This window comes from Chionomys nivalis, chromosome 7 (assembly GCF_950005125.1).
Source record: "Chionomys nivalis chromosome 7, mChiNiv1.1, whole genome shotgun sequence".
Classification (NCBI taxonomy): domain Eukaryota; kingdom Metazoa; phylum Chordata; class Mammalia; order Rodentia; family Cricetidae; genus Chionomys; species Chionomys nivalis.
In genome coordinates this window covers 65564147-65582740 of record NC_080092.1, presented here as the reverse complement: position 1 = coordinate 65582740, position 18594 = coordinate 65564147, and the positions used below count along the sequence as shown (strand labels likewise).

The 18594-nt window shown below is 45.3% G+C and overlaps 2 protein-coding genes and 1 pseudogene across 6 annotated transcripts in view; 1 reads left to right on the top strand and 2 right to left on the bottom strand.

Annotated features, from left to right (window-relative positions):
- The window catches only part of Myo19 (myosin XIX), a 33626-nt gene extending 26340 nt beyond the window's left edge, over positions 1-7286 (bottom strand). For all 5 annotated transcript variants that reach the window (XR_009057384.1, XR_009057386.1, XR_009057385.1 and 2 more), the window contains exons 1-5: positions 7141-7286; positions 6364-6492; positions 4938-5073; positions 1597-1735; positions 1170-1318 (exon numbers count right to left, since the gene is read on the bottom strand). Coding sequence is in view for 2 of the 5 variants with exons in the window: in XM_057774051.1 (XP_057630034.1) it covers positions 1170-1318; positions 1597-1735; positions 4938-4949 (300 nt within the window). In the remaining 3 variants the exon portion in view is untranslated. The remainder of the gene's footprint in view (positions 1-1169; positions 1319-1596; positions 1736-4937; positions 5074-6363; positions 6493-7140) is intronic.
- A 440-nt stretch (positions 7287-7726) lies between these two features.
- On the top strand, positions 7727-13655 carry Pigw (phosphatidylinositol glycan anchor biosynthesis class W). Its single transcript, XM_057774056.1, has 2 exons — positions 7727-7834; positions 9525-13655. Exon 2 carries the CDS (start codon positions 9536-9538, stop codon positions 11045-11047), a length of 1512 nt encoding a protein of 503 aa, XP_057630039.1. The 5' UTR covers positions 7727-7834; positions 9525-9535; the 3' UTR covers positions 11048-13655.
- On the bottom strand, positions 11284-12545 carry LOC130877043 (B box and SPRY domain-containing protein-like; annotated as a pseudogene).
- Positions 13656-18594: the final 4939 nt, after the last annotated feature.

Genomic DNA, 18594 nt, shown 5'->3' with positions numbered 1-18594 from the left:
CTGCCTCTACATTTTTCTTTAATAGTCTGATTCTGCTGCTTATTTTATGTACTTTATAATTTGGAGGAAGATTTCTTCTTTTTTTTTTTTTTTTTTTTTTTTTTTGGTTTTTCGAGACAGGGTTTCTCTGTGGTTTTGGAGCCTGTCCTGGAACTAGCTCTTGTAGACCAGGCTGGTCTCGAACTCACAGAGATCCGCCTGCCTCTGCCTCCCAAGTGCTGGGATTAAAGGCGTGCGCCACCACCGCCCGGCTGGAAAATTTCTTCTTAAGTTACTGCTTGTATTAGTTAAGGTTTCTATTGCTGTGACAAAACACCATGACAAAAAATAACTTGGGGAGGAAAGGGTTTACTTGCTTACTTCTATATCACAGTTCATCACAGAGGGCAGTCAGAATAGGAACTTAAGGAGGGCAAGAACCCCAAGGCAGAAGCTGATGCAGAGGTCCTTGAGGAGTGCTACTTACTAGCTTGCTCACACTGCTTTCTTATAGCAACCAGGATCACCCACAATGTTTTAGTCCCGCCCACAGCAATCACTAGTTAAGAAAATACCCTACAATGCCCTATAGGTTTGCCCATAATGCAATCTTGATTTTTTTTTATTTTATTTATTTAGATTTAATGTGTGACTGTTCTGCATGTACACCTGCATGCTAGAGGAGGGCATCAGATCCTATTACAGATGGCTGTGAGCCACCATGTCGTGCTGGGAATTGAACTCAGGACCTTTGGTAGAACAGACAGCACTCTTAACCTCTGAGCCATCTCCCCAACCTATGGAGGGATTTTCTTTTTCTTTTTGTTTCATTTTTGGTTTTTTGAAACAGGGTTTCTTTGTATATCAGTTCTGGCTGTACTGAAACTCACTTTGTAGACCAGGCTGGCCTTGAATTCACTGAGATCCACCTGCCTCTGCCTCCCAAGTACTGGGACTAAAGGTGTGTGCCACCACTGACTGGTTGAAGGCATTTTCTTAATGGAGTTTCCTACCTGTAAATCTTTCTCATAATAATAATAACAACAACAATAATACCTTTGTTTTATGTTTCTATTTTAGGTTTCAATCTCAGTTTAGTATTTATCATCCACATTGTACCTTAGTTATGTGTTCAGGTTCTGAGAGTTCCTGCTGGGCAGGGACACGGCACCAGTAGGCAGGAGTCTTACCTGAGGCTGAGACGCAGCATGGTACTCTAGCATCAGCTCTGGTGCGTAGAGTTCAGGGATGGGCTTGAAGGGGTTCAGAGCTACCAGGGTGCAGCCAGCATTGGTATAGAATATGTCTTCTGTGTACCGGGCCTGCAGGCACCTCAGGACTGAGGAAAAGATGCTGTAAGCAAAGTCTGGCTCAAATGCAGACAGAACACCAGACACACATCTGCGAAGCAGCCCTCCCTCTGTAATTAGCTAAGTGCCATTAGAACCCTGTAGCTCCCTGATGAATAGATATAAGATCTAATTAAGACGAGTTCCAAACCTAGAGCAAAGCCTGCCCTGGGGAGCCCAGGTGCAGTGCCGGGTTCCCTGGGGCAGGGGCCAGGTCAGGAGTATCCCTGTTCTTTGGAGCAGCAGTCCGGAGGAGGAAGGTCCATACCTGTTTCCAGTGTCACAGGATTCACCTTGGTGAGGTCATCCAGCTGATGGAGTGGGGCCTCCCCACCCAGGAACTCCTGGAGATCTCCCTTGAGGGATGCCCTACCTTGAGCATCAGAGCCTGAACTGTGACCATTCACCTGGGAACAACACAAGAGCCATGAGACCTGAGTCCCAGACCAGTTGACAGCTAATAAGGGCGAAGCCTGCACAGGAGAAAGAACAGGTTTCTACAAGATCCAGGTGGCTCATGTTTCAGCTCTGCTACTTATTAGCGTGAAAGCCTCGGTCATTCACCTCTATGAGCCATGGTTTTTTTTGGTTTTGTTTTGTTTTGTTTTGGGGGGTGTGTGATAAACTCAACTCCAAGGTTAAGGGGAAAAAGAAACACACAGAGCACTTAGTCACGGCCTTGACAGTGCATAATAATCAATGCTGTGAGCTCAGGCAACTTTTAGGCTACAGGCTACCAGTCTCACAGAGCTGCTGTCTGTACAGCACAGGACGGAGAGGGAAGAGAAGGAAGGCGCCTGGTTGGAACCAGCTTAGAAGTCTTGGTATGGCTGTGTTTCTAATGAGATTAGTGAACCCTCAGTGCTCACACCCCTCAGGAACAAGCCAAGGTAGCAGCATAGTAATGAGTTTCTCTTAAAGACTGTGAGTCTCAGGCTCATCATAATGTACACAGAAGGCTCTTGTTCTTGAGGGCAATTGCTACAGCCTATAGCTGAATCTATGGAAGAACAAGGACTGAGGGAAAAAGAAAGGAAAGAGAAGGGAAAGAGGGGAGGAGGAGGAGAAAGGAAAGGAAAGGAAAGGAAAGGAAAGGAAAGGAAAGGAAAGGAAAGGAAAGGAAAGGAAAGGAAAGGAGGAAAGGACTACTTACAAACTCAGCTGCAATTCAGGAACAGTTTTGATTCAACCGGGAGTTGAGTATAGTACCAAGAGCTTGGATTAGAAAGCTAGATTATGCTGGGTGGTGGTGGAGCACGATTTTAATCCCAACACTCAGGCTGAGGCGGGTGAATCTCTGTGAATTCAAGACTAGCCTGGTCTACAGAGTTAGTTCCAGGACATCCAGGGCTATACAGAGAAACCCTGTCTTGAAAAGCAAACAAAACAACAACAAAGAAAGCTAGATTGTACTGAGCCTGGTAGAAGGACTCTTTCCTGAGGCAGGAGGATTGTTAGGTGCAAGGCCAGCCTCACCAATTTAAGACTCTGCTCTCAAAATAAAAAGTAAAGGGTAGGAGATACGGTTTAGTGGGTGTTTGCCTAGCACAAGTGAGACCCCAGTTCAATTCCCAGTGTTACAGATGAATAGAGTGGAAATGGAATCTAGGCTACTCAGGTCTGGATCCTGACTCCACCATTATTCTTGTACAATCTTATTTAAGTTTTTAAATCTCTTTTTATCTCAATTTTCCTAACACTAAAATGGGAATGGTGATTGTGCCTACCTCTTAGGTATTCATACATACATACATCAGGGTTTAGGAAGGCATGTAAAATATCCTCCCAAAAAAGTAGTTATTGCTGGGTATGGTGGTACACATCTGTAATCCCAGCACTCAGGAGGAGAAATGGGGGAACTTCCATGAATTCAAGCCTCGCCTGGGCTACTCAGAAAGACCTCAAAAAACAAACAAACAAACAAACAAACAAACCCAAGAGCTAGAGTGTGATAATATGTGCCTTTAATCCCAGCACTCAGGAGGCAGAGGCAGGTAAGTCTGAGTTTGGGGCCAGTCTGGTCTACAGAGCTAGTTTCAGGACAACCAGAGCTACACAGAGAAATCCTATCTTGAAAAACCAAAAAAGAGAAAAAAAGAGAAAAAAAAGTTAGGGCAAGCCAGCCTGGTCTACAAGAGCTAGTTCCAGGACAGGCTCCAAAACCACAGAGATACCCTGTCTCGAAAAACAAAAAAACAAAAAAACAAACAAAAAAAAAAAATTAGGGCAAAAAAGGCTAGAGTTTTTTTTTAAATGGTGTGTTCAGATAGTAGTAACCTCAATATCACTTTTGATTGCCTTTCTTTATTTTTCCAAATTCCTGATAATGAATGTGACCTTGAGTCAGCCATTTAACTTGTTTGAGTCTGGTCTCCAGCACGGGCACAGAACAGCACTGTATAGTACACACTAGTATATTTTTTTCACTGCACTGTGAAGATGAAACAAAATATTCAAGTGTAGTGCCTACTATATAACAAGAACTGAAAGGAAGGAAGGAGGAAGGAAGGAAGGAAATACAACAACCCAGAGCAGACAATTGTCCTGCCTGTTTTTCTGTAGCCTTCAAGTCCATTTCCTAGAAAATAGCAGGATGGTCTAGTTGCATCTGTCATGGCTTTCTTCAGTCCTACTTTGGTTATCCTGGCTAGAGCACAAACTCCCTGAGCCCTTATAGTGGGACAGAATTTAGGAAAATCAAATTCCAGCAAATTTTTGCTCTCTGCATCTGAGCTACTTATAAAGGATGCTATGTGTATGAGGAAGAGTTCCACAGTGAAGGGCAGTCCCTACCTTGCAGGCCAAGGATACTAGCCTTTTCAGAGGTAGAATGCTGGACTCCCACATAAGCTGCCTTCCCTTGTATTTCTGCACCGGCAGACATCTTTTGTCGGGACTGCTAATGTTCCTTCTCCACTTGGCTCTTTTGTTTGTTTGTTTTGTTTTGTTTTGAGACAGAGTTTCTCTCTTGCTACAGCCCCAGCAGTTCTAGAACTCAACGTGCAGACCAGGCTGGCCTTGAACTCACACCTGATTTGCCCTCCCAACTGCTAGGACTAAAGGTATGGGCTACCACGCCCAGCTAACTTGGCTAACTGTTTATTATTCTTTTTTCTTTTTTTCTTTTTTTTTTTTGGTTTTTCGAGACAGGGTTTCTCTGTGGCTTTGGAGCCTGTCCTGGAACTAGCTCTGTAGACCAGGCTGGTCTCGAACTCACAGAGATCCGCCTGCCTCTGCCTCCCAAGTGCTGGGATTAAAGGCGCTGTTTATTATTCTTAAAGGCTTAGCTTCAATGAACATTCTTGGAAGCCCTAAATTTCCACTTTGAGTCAATAAAACACCCTGGCAGGGACTTCTACCAGGATAAGCCCCACTTAAGGTCATCAAAGTGAATTCCTTTACCTAGCCTACCTTATGCACTCCAAGGAAAAGAACCCAAAGCCACAAAAAGAGAGACATTCAAGTCAGGTGTATCAGGAAGAGTGCTGGAATGACTATCTGAAGAAGGGGTCTTTCCTATCCTTCCAGCTACGAACACTGCAATCTTTTATGCAGACAGGCACACAGGAAAGTGTCTCTGCTGCTTGATGGCATCAGTTGAGGGTTTACCTGCCGGAGCATCGTGCCTTAGCGTGGGCAGCCAGAGTTGTGTCACAGACACAAGCAGTAGTCTATCAACCTGGTCATGCGGTCATCACTCCAGCAGACTCAGGTGTGTCGGATCTCAGCCAAGTCTTCTTGGAACCTGTAGCGTGAGACAGAAGACAAGGGCCACACAGGTGATGGCTTCTCTGGGGTGACTCACTCCTACTCCTCCCACCAAGCAGGAGGCGCCCAAATGAGAATCAGGCAGGCCTGGGCAGAGTGAGAGTCTGGCTTTCCCTTGCTAATCAAGAAGTTAGGAAACTTTGATGAGAGCCTCCAGAGATGACCTGGGATGCCTTATGGCGTTTCCCTTGCAGAAAAAGGCCAGGGGCAGTTTTAAGGTAAGTAAGTGATGGGCTGGGGTTGCAAAATCTTCTGGTTCAGTACGTCGTGGAGAATGAAGACAAGACACTGGGGAGAAATAACCTTGGCTCTATCATCACCACTAGACAGAAATACCCTATGTAAACGTGTAAACGTAGTCATCAGCTGATGGAGAATGTGCCTGGAGTCAACTCTGATGCTCCTGGGAAGCTCTTGTATGAGAAGGGAATCACAGTTCAGTCACTGGCTGAGTATGTGACCCCAGGGCAACCTCAAATCCTCACCTTGAAAATAGGGATAGTTAATCTACCTTACTTCGAAAGTTTGTGAAGGTCAATGAGGTCAAGGTTTGAAAGCACAGTACAAATCTGATTATCACTGAGTATGAATATTAGCATTACCTATAGAGTTGATAACCTATTTGGGGCCACTGATCAGGCATGGAAGGTCCACTGCCCAAAAGGTGTGATTGAGATTGGGAACACTCAGGAGGCTGAGGCAGGAAGATCTCAGTTTGAAGCCTGTCTAGGCTACACTGTAGGTAAGACCTAGTCTCAAACAATCGAGGTGAGAGCAGAAGAGAAGAACCCACCTGAAAGGAGGAGCAGCCTGAGGGCAGGATCTGAAAAATGGCAAGCCTCACTCAGACTTGGACTTTCCCAGACCTCAATCCCTGCCTAGCAAAGAGGGTTGAGGATGAGGGACATCGAAAATGGGTTGATGGATTAACCCTGCTACAGACGTTTTGAGGCTCTGACCACACCTAGTCTTTAAAGAATCAGGTCCAGGGACTTCCATGGAAACAGGGAGAGGGAAAATTCAAACAGAAAAGTATATCAGGACTGGGCTAGACACCGTCACTCTACACTGTACTCTATCAGCCGAGGGTCTCTGGAGACTCAGCTGGAAGGCCAACCAGGAGACCACAACAGCGTCGTTTGAATCCAAAGCTCACAACCCTCCTAGAACACGGCGCAGGAGCTCTCTAACTCCCGTTTTCACACAATTGCCAATGGTATACTACCATACCACAGAGTGTAAAATTATGGCCCGTGTGGTCAAGTACCTGTGAGAGAGCTTAGGAAAGCCTGCTTATTACGGTGCAGCGTCAGCTCCCGGCTGAAGCCAAGTCAGATCAGAGCAGTTTCCTCCAGTCCTCCAGGCTCTCTCCTCTCGCGGTTGCCACCAAGAATTTCTGGGAAGGGCGTGACCACAGTAGACAGAAGGGAGTAATGAATAGGTAAAAGACCAGTCCAAGTCCAAGCAAGTGGCAACCCGATCACAACCCCCTCCTCCTCCGCCCCTGCTTCAGTTAGTTTCTCTTCGGGCAGGAAGGACAGTCGGAAGACTATGAGGGAAATAGATGGGTTAGGGTCTTGGGGGTCCTTCCCTCTTTGCTCCAGATTCCTGGCGGGAACCAGCACTTATAGCATTGACAACGCGCCAGCGGTGCCCAGGGCTGGGATGCCACTGGAAGCACCTGGCACTGAGAGAATACGTCCTTCCGGGAAGGTGGATGTGACTCTAGTCAAGGGCGCACTTTCCTTACGCCTCTCACTCCGTCCCTGGGTAGGACAAGGACAGAGACAGAAGTCCAGTCCCGATTAGCCAGAAGCAACCCCTTGTGGCCCCCTGCTGGCAAACTGGGAAGTGACCGTGAAGGTCCTTGTCTAGGGCAAAAGCTGTGCTACCTCCTCCTGAGGTCCCCAGAGGGTAGAACGAGAAATACTGAATTAGAAGGTGAGGTGCCTCCTTCACACTTTAGCTCTGAGAGGCACACCCTGGCCTCCCTAACCCCTCGGGCCGTGAGGGGCTTCGGATCCAGGCGGGGAGTGGCACTCACCGGTCCCACGATCTGGGCGCCCAGCGTGTAGTCCCAACCGGGAAGGTGGGCAGGGTGAGGCGGTTGGGAAGAGCCCGGGGAGGGAAGAAAGCAGAAAGAGCGGGAGCGCCTAGGAAAGAATGCCCGCAACTCCGGCTCGCCCGCGGCCCGCAGCGGCCCCGGCTAAGTGGCCCGGAGCCCGGCGGCTCCTCCCCGGGGGCGGGGCGTGCACACGCGGCGCCGGGCGCACGTGGTCCGTCCCGGGCCGCAGGCTCTGGCTGCGGGTGAGGTGAGGTCTTTTCAGACCCTGGGGTAAGATGTGGCGTTTCTGTGGCCTCTCGAGTTCGGTGTGGGAGATCGTGGTTTCCGGGGGCTCGGGAGCCGGTCTAGTGCAGGTCGCCGTGGCCGAGTCTGACGCGGCCTTCTCGGACCGCCACACGGCTGGGTCTCGAGAGGATCGGAACGAATCCAGCCCAACACACCGAAGGGCGTGGGGAGCCGGCGGGGCGGGGACCGTCGCCATCCCGGGCGGGGGCGCGCGGAATCTGCGGGCCCGGAAGAACAGGCTGCGCCGCGCCGAGCCGGAAGCGTTGCCCGCGAGGCGGAAGTGGAGGGCGCGGGCTGGTGCGGTGGGAGCCTGTTCTGTCAACGCCGGACGGGTCGTGGCTGTGACGAGGTCCGTCTGGAAAAGGCCAAAAGAGCAGGGCCACTTACGGTGAGATGCCGATGCCGGGCCCAAGTAAACCCGCGTGGACCACCTCAGGGGCAGTGGGTGTGTGCCCTCAGTGTGCAACGTTTCAGACGGTAGTATGTGACAGAGGAGAGTTTAGGCTGCGGAAAAAGAAACCACGAGCTCTGGCGTGTACAATGCATCCCATCTATTCTGTCCACCTGCCCCTTAATCTGAAAATATGGCCGTGTGTATCCGAGGAAGAGAAGAACGTGGCTCTCATGCATTCACCTCTAGGCGCCAGGACCCTGACTCTAAAATACACTGAACAGTTTTTCTCTCTCTTCCTTCCTGAAGTTTAAAGTCCATAGCAATGCATATGCAACTTTCTTGAAGGTTTTCATAACATAGCATATAACTATAGCTAAAATTACTTTATATGTAAACATATATGTATGTATGTGGATATATGTATATATATAGAGAGAGAGGGAGAGAGAATGTTATGCATCGCAGTTGACTGGGGACTGGAGAGATGGCTCAGAGATTCAGAGCACTGGCTGTTCTTTCCAAAGGTCCTGAGTTCAATTCCCAGCAACCACATAGTCACTCACAATTATCTACAATGAGATCTGGTGCCCTCTTCTGGCTTTCAGGGATACATGCAGGCAGAACGCTGTAAACATAATTTTTTTCTTTCAAAAAAGAAAATTTCTGACTGATGCCATTTGGGATTCATATTCCAGATTTTCTTTCTCTCTTTTTTCTTTCTCTCCTCTCTCCTTCTCTCTCTCTCTCTCTCTCTCTCTCTCTCTCTCTCTCTCTCTCTCTCTCTCTCTCTCTCTCTCTTTCTTTCTGACAGGGTTTCTCAGTAGCTCCAAAGCCTGTCCTGGAACTAGCTCTTGTAGACCAGGCTGGTCTCGAACTCACAGAGATCCGCCTGCCTCTGCCTCCCGAGTGCTGGGATTAAAGGCGTGCGCCACTGCCACCCGGCCAGATTTACTTTCTTAAGGACCAGGTCTGGCTGGGCGTGGTAGCACACGCCTTTTAGCATTTGTGAGGGGGTGGGGCAGAGGCAGGTGAACCTCTTGAGTTCAAGGTCAGCCTGCTCCACAGCGCTATTTCTAGGCTACACAGTGAGACCTTGTCTTAGGAAAAGACAAGGTTTCAGGTAGCCAAGTTGGCTGGGAACTCAGGATGTAAGCAAGGACCATCTTGTGTCTTTAAGTGATGCTTAACCACACCCAGCTTCCAAATGGACTTTCGTTTTGAGTTTGCCTTATAGTGAAGATACAACTTTGTACAAGAAATTTCATACTCTTCTTTCTTTTTTGTTTTATTTTTCGAGATCAGGTTTCTCTGTAGCTTTGGAGCCTATCCTGGAACTAGCTCTTGTAGACCAGGCTGGCCCCAAACTCACAGAGATCCACCTGCCTCTGCCTCCTGAGTGCTAGGACTAAAGGTGGGCCATTACCACCTGGTGGGCGTAAACTTCTGTTCTGCCCACATATATGTACGTGTGAGGGTGTCAGATCTCCTGGAAATAGAGTTACAGACAGTTGTGAGCTGCCATGTGTGTGCTGGGAATTGAACCCGGAACCTCTAGAATAGCAGCCAATTAACTGTTGAGCCATCTCTCCATCCCCTAAACTTCTGTTCTGAAACCAAGAAATATTTACTGACTTTACAGCAATATTGTTTCCCTCAAATCCATTCTTTTGTATCATTTTCACAGGAAGAAACAAAATGTCTCAAAAGCAGATGAAGGAAGCTTTTGTCAATAACCTCAACGGAACCAGCGTGCTGGAAGTGACCCAGGGCTTGTGCTTCCCTGCATTCTGTATCCTGTGTCGAGGCCTTTTGATCATTTTCTCACAGCACGTGTGTTCTTTCTCACACAGCTGGAGCACACGCTTCTTCATGGACTTTGTTGTCCTTGTAGTCCCCTTGGTGATCACTTTGACTCTATTGTCTCCCTTTATCCTACTTGAGAATCTCACTGCAATTGCCTGTGGGGCATGGCTGTTGTATCAGATCTACCAGAGGAGGACTTGCCACGCCAAAGTGCCTGTTCAGAAAGTCTTTGCAAACTTCTTGCAAATCAGCCTAGAATCAGAGTACAGTCCAGCCGTCACTTATTACCGGGTCATTAATAGTGTGTTTACTGCTATTGCCATTTTGGCTGTGGATTTCCCACTGTTCCCTAGAAGATTTGCCAAAACTGAGCTTTATGGGACAGGGGCAATGGATTATGGAGTAGGTGGCTTTATTTTTGGGGCTGCAATGGTTTGTCCAGAGGTTAGAGGGAAACATATAGAAGGGTCCAGATTTAATTATCTTAGAAAATCACTGTATTCTGTCTGGCCCTTAGTTGTCTTAGGAATGGGACGGTTAGTCATTATAAAATCCATAGGCTATCAGGAACATTTAACTGAGTATGGTGTTCACTGGAATTTTTTCTTTACTATCGTAGTTGTGAAATTAGTAACATCACTTCTTTTGATTATTTTTCCTTTAAATAAGTCCTGGATTGTGGCTGTTAGCATTACTGTGTTATACCAGCTAGCTCTTGACTTTACTCCACTCAAGAGGATAATTTTGTATGGTACTGATGGTAGTGGCACAAGAGTTGGTTTACTAAATGCCAACCGGGAAGGCATAATTTCCTCTTTGGGGTATGTGACAATATACATGGCTGGTGTGCAAACAGGGTTGTATGTGCTTAAGAATAGAACACACATCAGAGACTGGATAAAAGTGACTTGTTGTATTCTCTTAGTGGCTGTTAGCTTTTTCATTTCCCTTTATATAGTTCAAGTGAATGTAGAAGCCGTATCTCGAAGAATGGCCAATTTAGCCTTTTGTGTGTGGGTGGTTGCTTCTAGCCTGATGCTTCTTAGCTGTCTGTTACTGAGTGATATAATTTTGAGTTTTGCCAAATTTCTAATTAAAGGGGCTCTAGTACCATGTTCTTGGAAACTTATACAGTTGCCTGCTACAAATAAAAAACATTCCAAACCTCTAATCCTAGAAGCTGGGAAAAAAGAGCCCAGTCTTTGTTTAATCACAGCTCTGAACAGAAACCAGCTGTTTTTTTTCTTACTGTCAAATGTAACAACTGGTCTCATTAACCTGACAGTGGATACACTGCACAGTGGTGCCTCCTGGACTTTAGTTGTGCTTGGTATTTATATGTTTGCCAACTGCTTAGTTATCTATCTACTTGATTTACAAGGTAAAACCACAAAGTTTTGGTGATGAATTTGTAGGCTATATATATTTGAACAGCATTATTTTAGTGGAGGAGAATAAATGTGAAGGAAATGTGCTCTCAGCAATCCAGTTTTTTTTTTGTTTTTTTTTTTAAAGCAGATCCCATCTTTTTAAAAATTGCCCATGGGGAAGACCACGCACATCACTGGGCACTGGGGGATAGGACACTAGCTGGAAGCATGGCCTGGCCTGCAAGGATGATGGGGGACGTGGATCTGGCCTCACTGTGGCCACTGGTGAACAATGGAGATGACCTGGTCAGCCTCAGCAAAGACTGGGAACAGCGGTCGTGTGGTGGATGTAAAGCACCTCCCTGAGGCAGACTCACAGAAGACCAGCTCTCCTACTTGGAGGTCCGGCAGCACGCCCAGCTGTGCTGGGTACCGAAACAACGCCAGAGGCTCATGCTGCCCATTGTGTGAGAAATGGAACTCTTGATCATAATGGGAGAAGACCCAGGAGAAGGCATTGTGGTCCAGGCGGCAGTCCCTACCAGAACCCTCTCCAGGCAGCTGGGCTGAGGCTACACCCACTTTATAAGCACAACTGTGCTGAACATTCACTATCCAGGCATGGAGTCCGGCTTGGAAGGTGGTGGCAGCCAAGGCATTAGGCCAGAGGTCAAAGAGCAGGCATTGGACCTCTTGGCACTGAAGGTCAGGGTCCTTCGATCTTCAGACAAATGCAACAAGGGGTTGACAGTCCTCCTCCTCCATGCCTGAGAGAAACCTGAGACCCGATATTGCCCAGAGCTGAGTCAGTAGTGGGCTCCAAGCGCTCTTCTCGTTAAAACTTAACTTGTCCGACTCCTGGGGATCCAAAATGCCCTCTGCTTCCTCAATTCTCTCAACAATCTCGTGTACCTTCTGAATACACTGGAGGTCATCCAGATGGGTGAGCATCAGGCTGGTACGGAGGGTGTCCAGCTTTTTCAATGCCTCAGTCCAATGTGCCCGCTGAGTCAGGATACTCTGGTGAGCCCGCTCCTGAGCACTTGCTCCAGCAATCACTGTTCCTTAGGCTCACACAGGTTCCTCACCAGGCTCAACCTCTGGATAACCAGCTCCCTCGCTGCACTAGCCGTGCTCACTGCTTCTGGTTCTTCCCTTGCAGGACCTCCACCACATTCTTGGTGATGCCAGCGCTCTGTAATTGCAGCCTCTCACATTGGTCCACAATCTTGTTTCACAGCTCCTTGACAGATGCCGTGCCCATCACAGCAGCCGCCCAACCTGATGCAGGCGGCGCATACCAGCCATCTCTCGAAGAGGCAGAACCTGCTCAGAGGCTCTCTGTGCTCAGAACAGAACTGGTCCGGCTCGGATCCCAGCCGGATCCCAGCCGGGGTTCCTGCCCCAGCCCTGGCCGGGACTCTGGCTCTGAGGCGGAGGCATCCACGGACATGGCTGAGCGCCAGACACCGCGCTCCACTTGTCTCGCAGGTGCTGGGGACGTGGTTTCTTTTTTCAGCAATCCAGTCTTTTTTTTTTTTTTTTTTTTTTTTGGTTTTTTGAGACAGGGTTTCTCTGTGGTTTTGGAGCCTGTCCTGGAACTAACTCTTGTAGACCAGGCTGGTCTCGAACTCACAGAGATCCGCCTGCCTCTGCCTCCCAAGTGCTGGGATTAAAGGCGTGCGCCACCACCGCCCGGCTAGCAATCCAGTCTTAATCATATTTTATTATGAAGTTTCAATCCTCTATAAGAGAAATTAAAGTTTACTTTTTTTTTTCTTTTGAGGAAGATTCTTGCTACTGTACCTGGATGTGTAATACATTCGGACATTATGTAAAACAAACTAACAGAAGTGGTGAAAGGCTTTAATCACAGAGCATGAGAGGCAGAGACAGGCAGATCTCTGGATCTCTGTGAGTTCCAGGCCAGCCTGATATGCATGTTGAGTTTCAGGACAGCAAGGGCTATGTCAAGAGACCCTCAAGAAAAAAAAAAAGTGAAACGAAGTCTTGTGACTTACTGGAACTTATGTCAGTATTTTAAAGAACTTATTCACAAGATTTCATTTTGTCTGGAGCTCTCTGTGGTACTTGTACCTCAGCCTCAGCACTGAGATTTCAGGCATGAGCCACCACACCCAACCTGTCAGTAGTTTTGACACTGGAAAATGGAGGGTGGGATTTTTTACTTTCTATATATCATTCCATTGTATTTGTGATTGTTTGTATGAATATATAATTGTAAAATTATTTTTGTGTTACATGATGTTTACATTAAGATATTTATGAATTGTCATTTAAAAATTTTGTATGTGTGTATATTTTGCCTGCATGTATGTACATCACAGGTGTGCATAGCTCACAGAGGCCAGAAAAGGGGGTTAGATACCTTGGGACTGGAGTTACAAATAATTGTGAGCTGCCATATATGAGTGCTAGGAATTGAACCTGGAGCCTCTGGAAGAGAAGCAAGTGCTCTGAATCACTAAGCCATTTTTTTCCCACTTCCTTTATTTCATTTAATTGGGAATCTCACTATGTGTGCTGATCTGGAACTCAATCTGTAGATCAGGCTGTTCTCAAACTCATAGAGATCCACCATCCTTTGCTTCCTGAGAGTGTGAATCAAAAGTATGTACCACAGCCGGGCGGTGGTGGCGCACGCCTTTAATCCCAGCACTTGGGAGGCAGAGGCAGGCGGATCTCTGTGAGTTCGAGGCCAGCCTGGTCTACAAGAGCTAGTTCCAGGACAGGCCCCAAAAGCTACGGAGAAACCTTGTCTCAAAAAATCCAAAAAAAAAAAAAAAAAAAGTGTACCACCATGATTAGAAAATACAGATTTTCAATATATCTTTTTAAGTTTTCTTTTTATTAAATTTATCCCTTTCTTACTTATGTGTGTTTTGCTTGTATGCATGTATCTTTTGCCTGTATGTATGCCACAAGCATGCTTAGTGCCTGAATGGATTAGAAGAACATTTGATCTGGCACTGAGTCATGGATGCTTATAAATGACTATGTGGGTATTGGGAATCGAACCTGGGTCCTCTGCAGGACTAACAAGTGCTCTTCACCATTTGAGCCATTCCTCCTGCTCCTTCAATATATATATAGCAAGTTTTTTCAGGTACCTGATGTATTTTGCTTTTTTCCCCTCAAAGACAAAGTTTTGATACAGGATCTTAACTATGTAGTTCACACTAGCTTTGAACTCTCCCTGTAGCTCAAACTGTGTGTTGTCTCAGTTTCTGTCCTGCCCAGTTCCTGCAGTAGTTAGTCCCAAAGAAATCACACAGAGTTCTACATTAGTTATAAATTGATTGGCTCATTAGCTCAGGCTTCTTATTAATTTTACAACTTATATTAGCCCATTATTCTTATCTGTGTTAACCACATGGCTCGGTACCTCTTTCATTTTTTCTTTTTCTTTTTTTTTTTTTTTTGGTTTTTCGAGACAGGGTTTCTCTGTGGTTTTGGAGCCTGTCCTGGAACTAATTCTTGTAGACCAGGCTGGTCTCGAACTCACAGAGATCCGCCTGCCTCTGCCTCCCGAGTGCTGGGATTAAAGGCATGCGCCACCACCGCCCGGCATGATTTTGCCATTAGTGGTTGCCAAGAATTGAACTTCTGACCTTTGGTAGGGCAGACAGTGCTCTTAACCACTGAGCTATCTCTCCAGCTCTTCGGTACCTCTTTCAGTGAGGCAGTCACATCTTGCTTTTCCTGTGGCAGGGCAGGACTACAGAGGAATGGGAGGACTGCAGAGGAATGGGTTTTCCTCTTCCCAGAATTCTGTTCTCATTGACCCGCCTCTACTTCCTGTCTGGCTACTGGCCAATCAGTGTTTATTTAAATATAATTGACGGAATACAGACCATTTTCCCACACCAACTGTGTGGCATTTATGATCATGATCATCCATCCTCAGTTTCTCAAGTGCTATTCAAGTGTTAAGACTGATTCGTTGTAGCCTACCCTGTGTTAGGCACAGTAATAAAGCACAACTAAGGTATGCATCCTGTAATCATAGAAGTCAGGCTATGGCAAGAGCTAGAGTTCAAAGCTAGCCTGGAGTTACAAATGATTGTAAACTGCCATATATGGAGCAGGTCATAGAGATCTGCCATCAAAAGATAAAACATTTCTAATATCTTGAAGCTTTCAGTCTAGTGAAGGAAAGCACATTAAACGAATATAAATATTGAGTCATAGGAAAAAGAAACACCTATGGACTGTTACAAGTGTCAAACCAAGGCCAATCTAGGAAGGAATTAAGTTTTTTCCATAGATGGATAATTTTGAGGCAATGCTAATGAATGATACACATATTTGGATAAAAGGGTAGGCTGCAGGGAATATTCTATGCATAATGTATCTGTCAGCAAGTTGTAAGTTGGGAGGTAACCTATGCAACTCAGAAAAAGGGAGTGTAGGGGCCTGGAGAGATGGCTCAGTGGTTAAGAGCACTGACTGATCTTCCAGAGGCCCTGGGTTCAAGTCCTAGCACTCACATGGCAGCTTACAACTGTCTATAACGCCAAGATTGGACATACATGTAGCAAAACACTCATATATGTATGTATGTATATATGGAGTGTGGGATGTAAGCTGGAGAAACAGGAAGGGACCAGAGAAGGCAGCCACAACTATGGGAAAGAGAATCAAGAAAATCTGTGAGAAATGAAATCTTCAAGCATATAGTCTAATAAAAATATGGTTACATTAAGGCTTAGTAGTCTGCTGAGAACTGGAATGGTTTAAAATTTTCAAGCAGATCATTCAGTTGTTAAGTCTAAAGGTTTAAAAATCACAGGGTCTTTAGTTTCCAGTTCTGATGTCTAATGTGTATATTATTTCTTTTGGTTTCTTGAGATAGTCTATGTAGCCTTGGCTGGTCTGGAACTGTGTAGGCCAGTCTGGACTCAAACTCATGGAGATCCATCTGCTCTGAAGTGCTGGAATAAATGGTGGGCGCCACCATACTTGGCCAATGTGTGTGTGTGTATATATATGATTTATTTATATATTTATTTATTTATACAACTTTCTGCCTCCATGTATACCCACATGCCAGAGGGGGGCGCCAGATCTCATTACAGATGGTTTGGAGTCACCATGTGGTTGCTGGGAATTGAACTCAGGACCTCAGGAAGAGCAGACAGTACTCTTAACCACTGAGCCATCTCTCCAGCCCCAATGTATATATTTTAAGGCAGGTATAATACTGGCCAGCTGTGGTGACACAAACCTGTAATCCTAGGACTTGGAAGATAGAGATCAGAGGATCAGGAGTTAGTTAAAGGCCAGTCTCAGCTCCATAGCTGGTTTCAAAGACATCAGAAATGGCTGCTGGCCAGTGTGTTTAATTTGGTATTTAATGTAAATAGACTAATTGTTAAATGTGTTTTGTTTACTTCAACTTTTTGATGGCTAATTTTGTGTTAAGATGACTTTGTATTTGGTGACTACAATTACATTAGATTATATTTCAATTAAAAAGTAAGACTTTTGAAATTTAACCAATAAGAGTAAAGTATGTAAATTAACATGACTAGGAAAGTGGATTGATTTTTCTGCTGTGTCACAGTACCAGTAACCACAGTTTTATCTGTTGGGGCAGCCAGAAGGCAGAGTAGCTCAACTGCTACATTTGTTTAGAGAAAGTAGTTATCCTATGACTTTTCTTTTGTCTTTTTTGCTCTCTACACCACAGCGCTATACCTGCCTCTGCCTCCCATGTGCTGGGATTAAAGGTGTGTGCCACTACCACCTGGCATATTCTATGATGTAATGAACAGGTGTCATGTGGATGTGGTCTGTTGCTTTTTTGTTAATTTTTTTTTCTTTAAGACAGGGTGTCACTGTATAGGACCAGCTTAGAACTCACTGAGATCTGATCTACCTGCCTCTGCCTCTGGAATGCTGGGATGTGCCTCCACAATTGGCACTTTTCTTATTTATTTTTGTTATATTTATTTTTATGGTATTTATGTACTTATTTTTGTGGTACTAGAGACCGAACCTTGGGCATTGAGCCTGCTAGGCAAGTGTTCTACCATTATATTCTCAGCCCTCGATACTTTTCTAGTCTAAGTTAATATTTTTGACAACTAATTACAGGTATTAACTAAAAAGGACAAAGTCTACATTGTTTTTCCCATCTTCTAATTCCCAAGGTCCTAAAGGAAAACTAATGAATTCATAAAATCAGAATTAGTTGGCAAGACTCCCTCTGATTTGTTGTTTTTCAGAGGAGAAAGATCATCCAACAATGATTTCCTGAGCTCTAATGTGTCAGGTACAGGTGCCGGGAATACAAACAGACAAAGTCCCTGCCTTTGAGGAACTTACATTTATTTTTTAAAAATATCTAATATATTTGTTTACTTTATTATTATTTTGAGATAGGGTCTGTGCAATCCAAGCTGGCCTCAAATTTATGGTAAACTCCCTGCCTTGACTTCTCAGGTGCTGGAATTGCAGGTATGTACTACCACACTGGGCTTGTGTTTCTATTTTTAATTGCTAAAACAGAACTTCCTACTGTCAGATCATGAAAAGGAAAATACAACTTAGATTCTCAGACATACTAATTTAAATAACAGTCTGCCACTGATTCTACTGCCATATCAAATAACATAGCCTATAATTACAGCGAAAACAGAAGGTATTCTGGCTACACAACTGCTATTTTCTTCATAGCTTGTTCTTTGCTAGTACCTGGTCTGTATTTAGTAGTGAAAATCAAAGCTAGCGGCTATAAATGTATTGGCTCAATATTGGTTACCAAGCATAACCTAAAATTCAAATGATCTAAAGCAGGTACATGGATTATAATAGTTGTAAATATAAACACAAGATTCTCTAAAAATATTCATATTTTTACTGTGTACTTGAACCTGTCAGGTGCATGCAAACAACTGCAAAGCCATATGCTTACTGGAGTTAAGCTATGGCTCACACTTCTGCTTTTAGTATGGCCCAAAGACATATTTACTAGATAATCACACCTTTGGGAACACAATGGTTCTTCCAGTTTATTATGTCACCTACCCTAACAGTGACCACATAATGTCATAAGTCAACACGGCTAAGGATGCACTATGGGGTTTTTTTGTTGTGACTTTCAAAGACTTCATGTGATGATCAAAATACCTTTTAAAGGTCAGTAACAATAGCGTTAGCCTATTTACCAGGAAATATTCGATCTATCCTTAAGATCAGGCAGTTATACGAGCGCGAATGGATTTATCGTTAAAACAATCAAGACGAAACAATTCCCATCGTTCAGGCTTTACAACGGACCTCCTCAGAGTAGGACCTGAGAACGCGGCAGCGGGCAGAGTGCAGAGGAATTGTCTTTACAACAAACAGCTTTGGTTCTCGGAAGATGGTCAGACCGAAGGGCCTTTGGCCGCTACCAGTACTTTGCCCAAGGGAGTCCCTAAGTTAATATTAACTCAAGAGTTCCTCTGGTCAGAACGTGCACCTAGACTACCGTTCAACTTTGTCTCTATTTGTAACAACAAATTCTGCACGTATCCATCTTCTCGGAGATCTTCCCGTAAGGCAGCCGGCTCC

What these genes read in the sequence shown, in the direction of transcription:
- Pigw (XM_057774056.1), top strand. Translation starts at nt 9,536, where the DNA reads ATGTCTCAAAAGCAGATGAAGGAAGCTTTTGTCAATAACCTCAACGGA.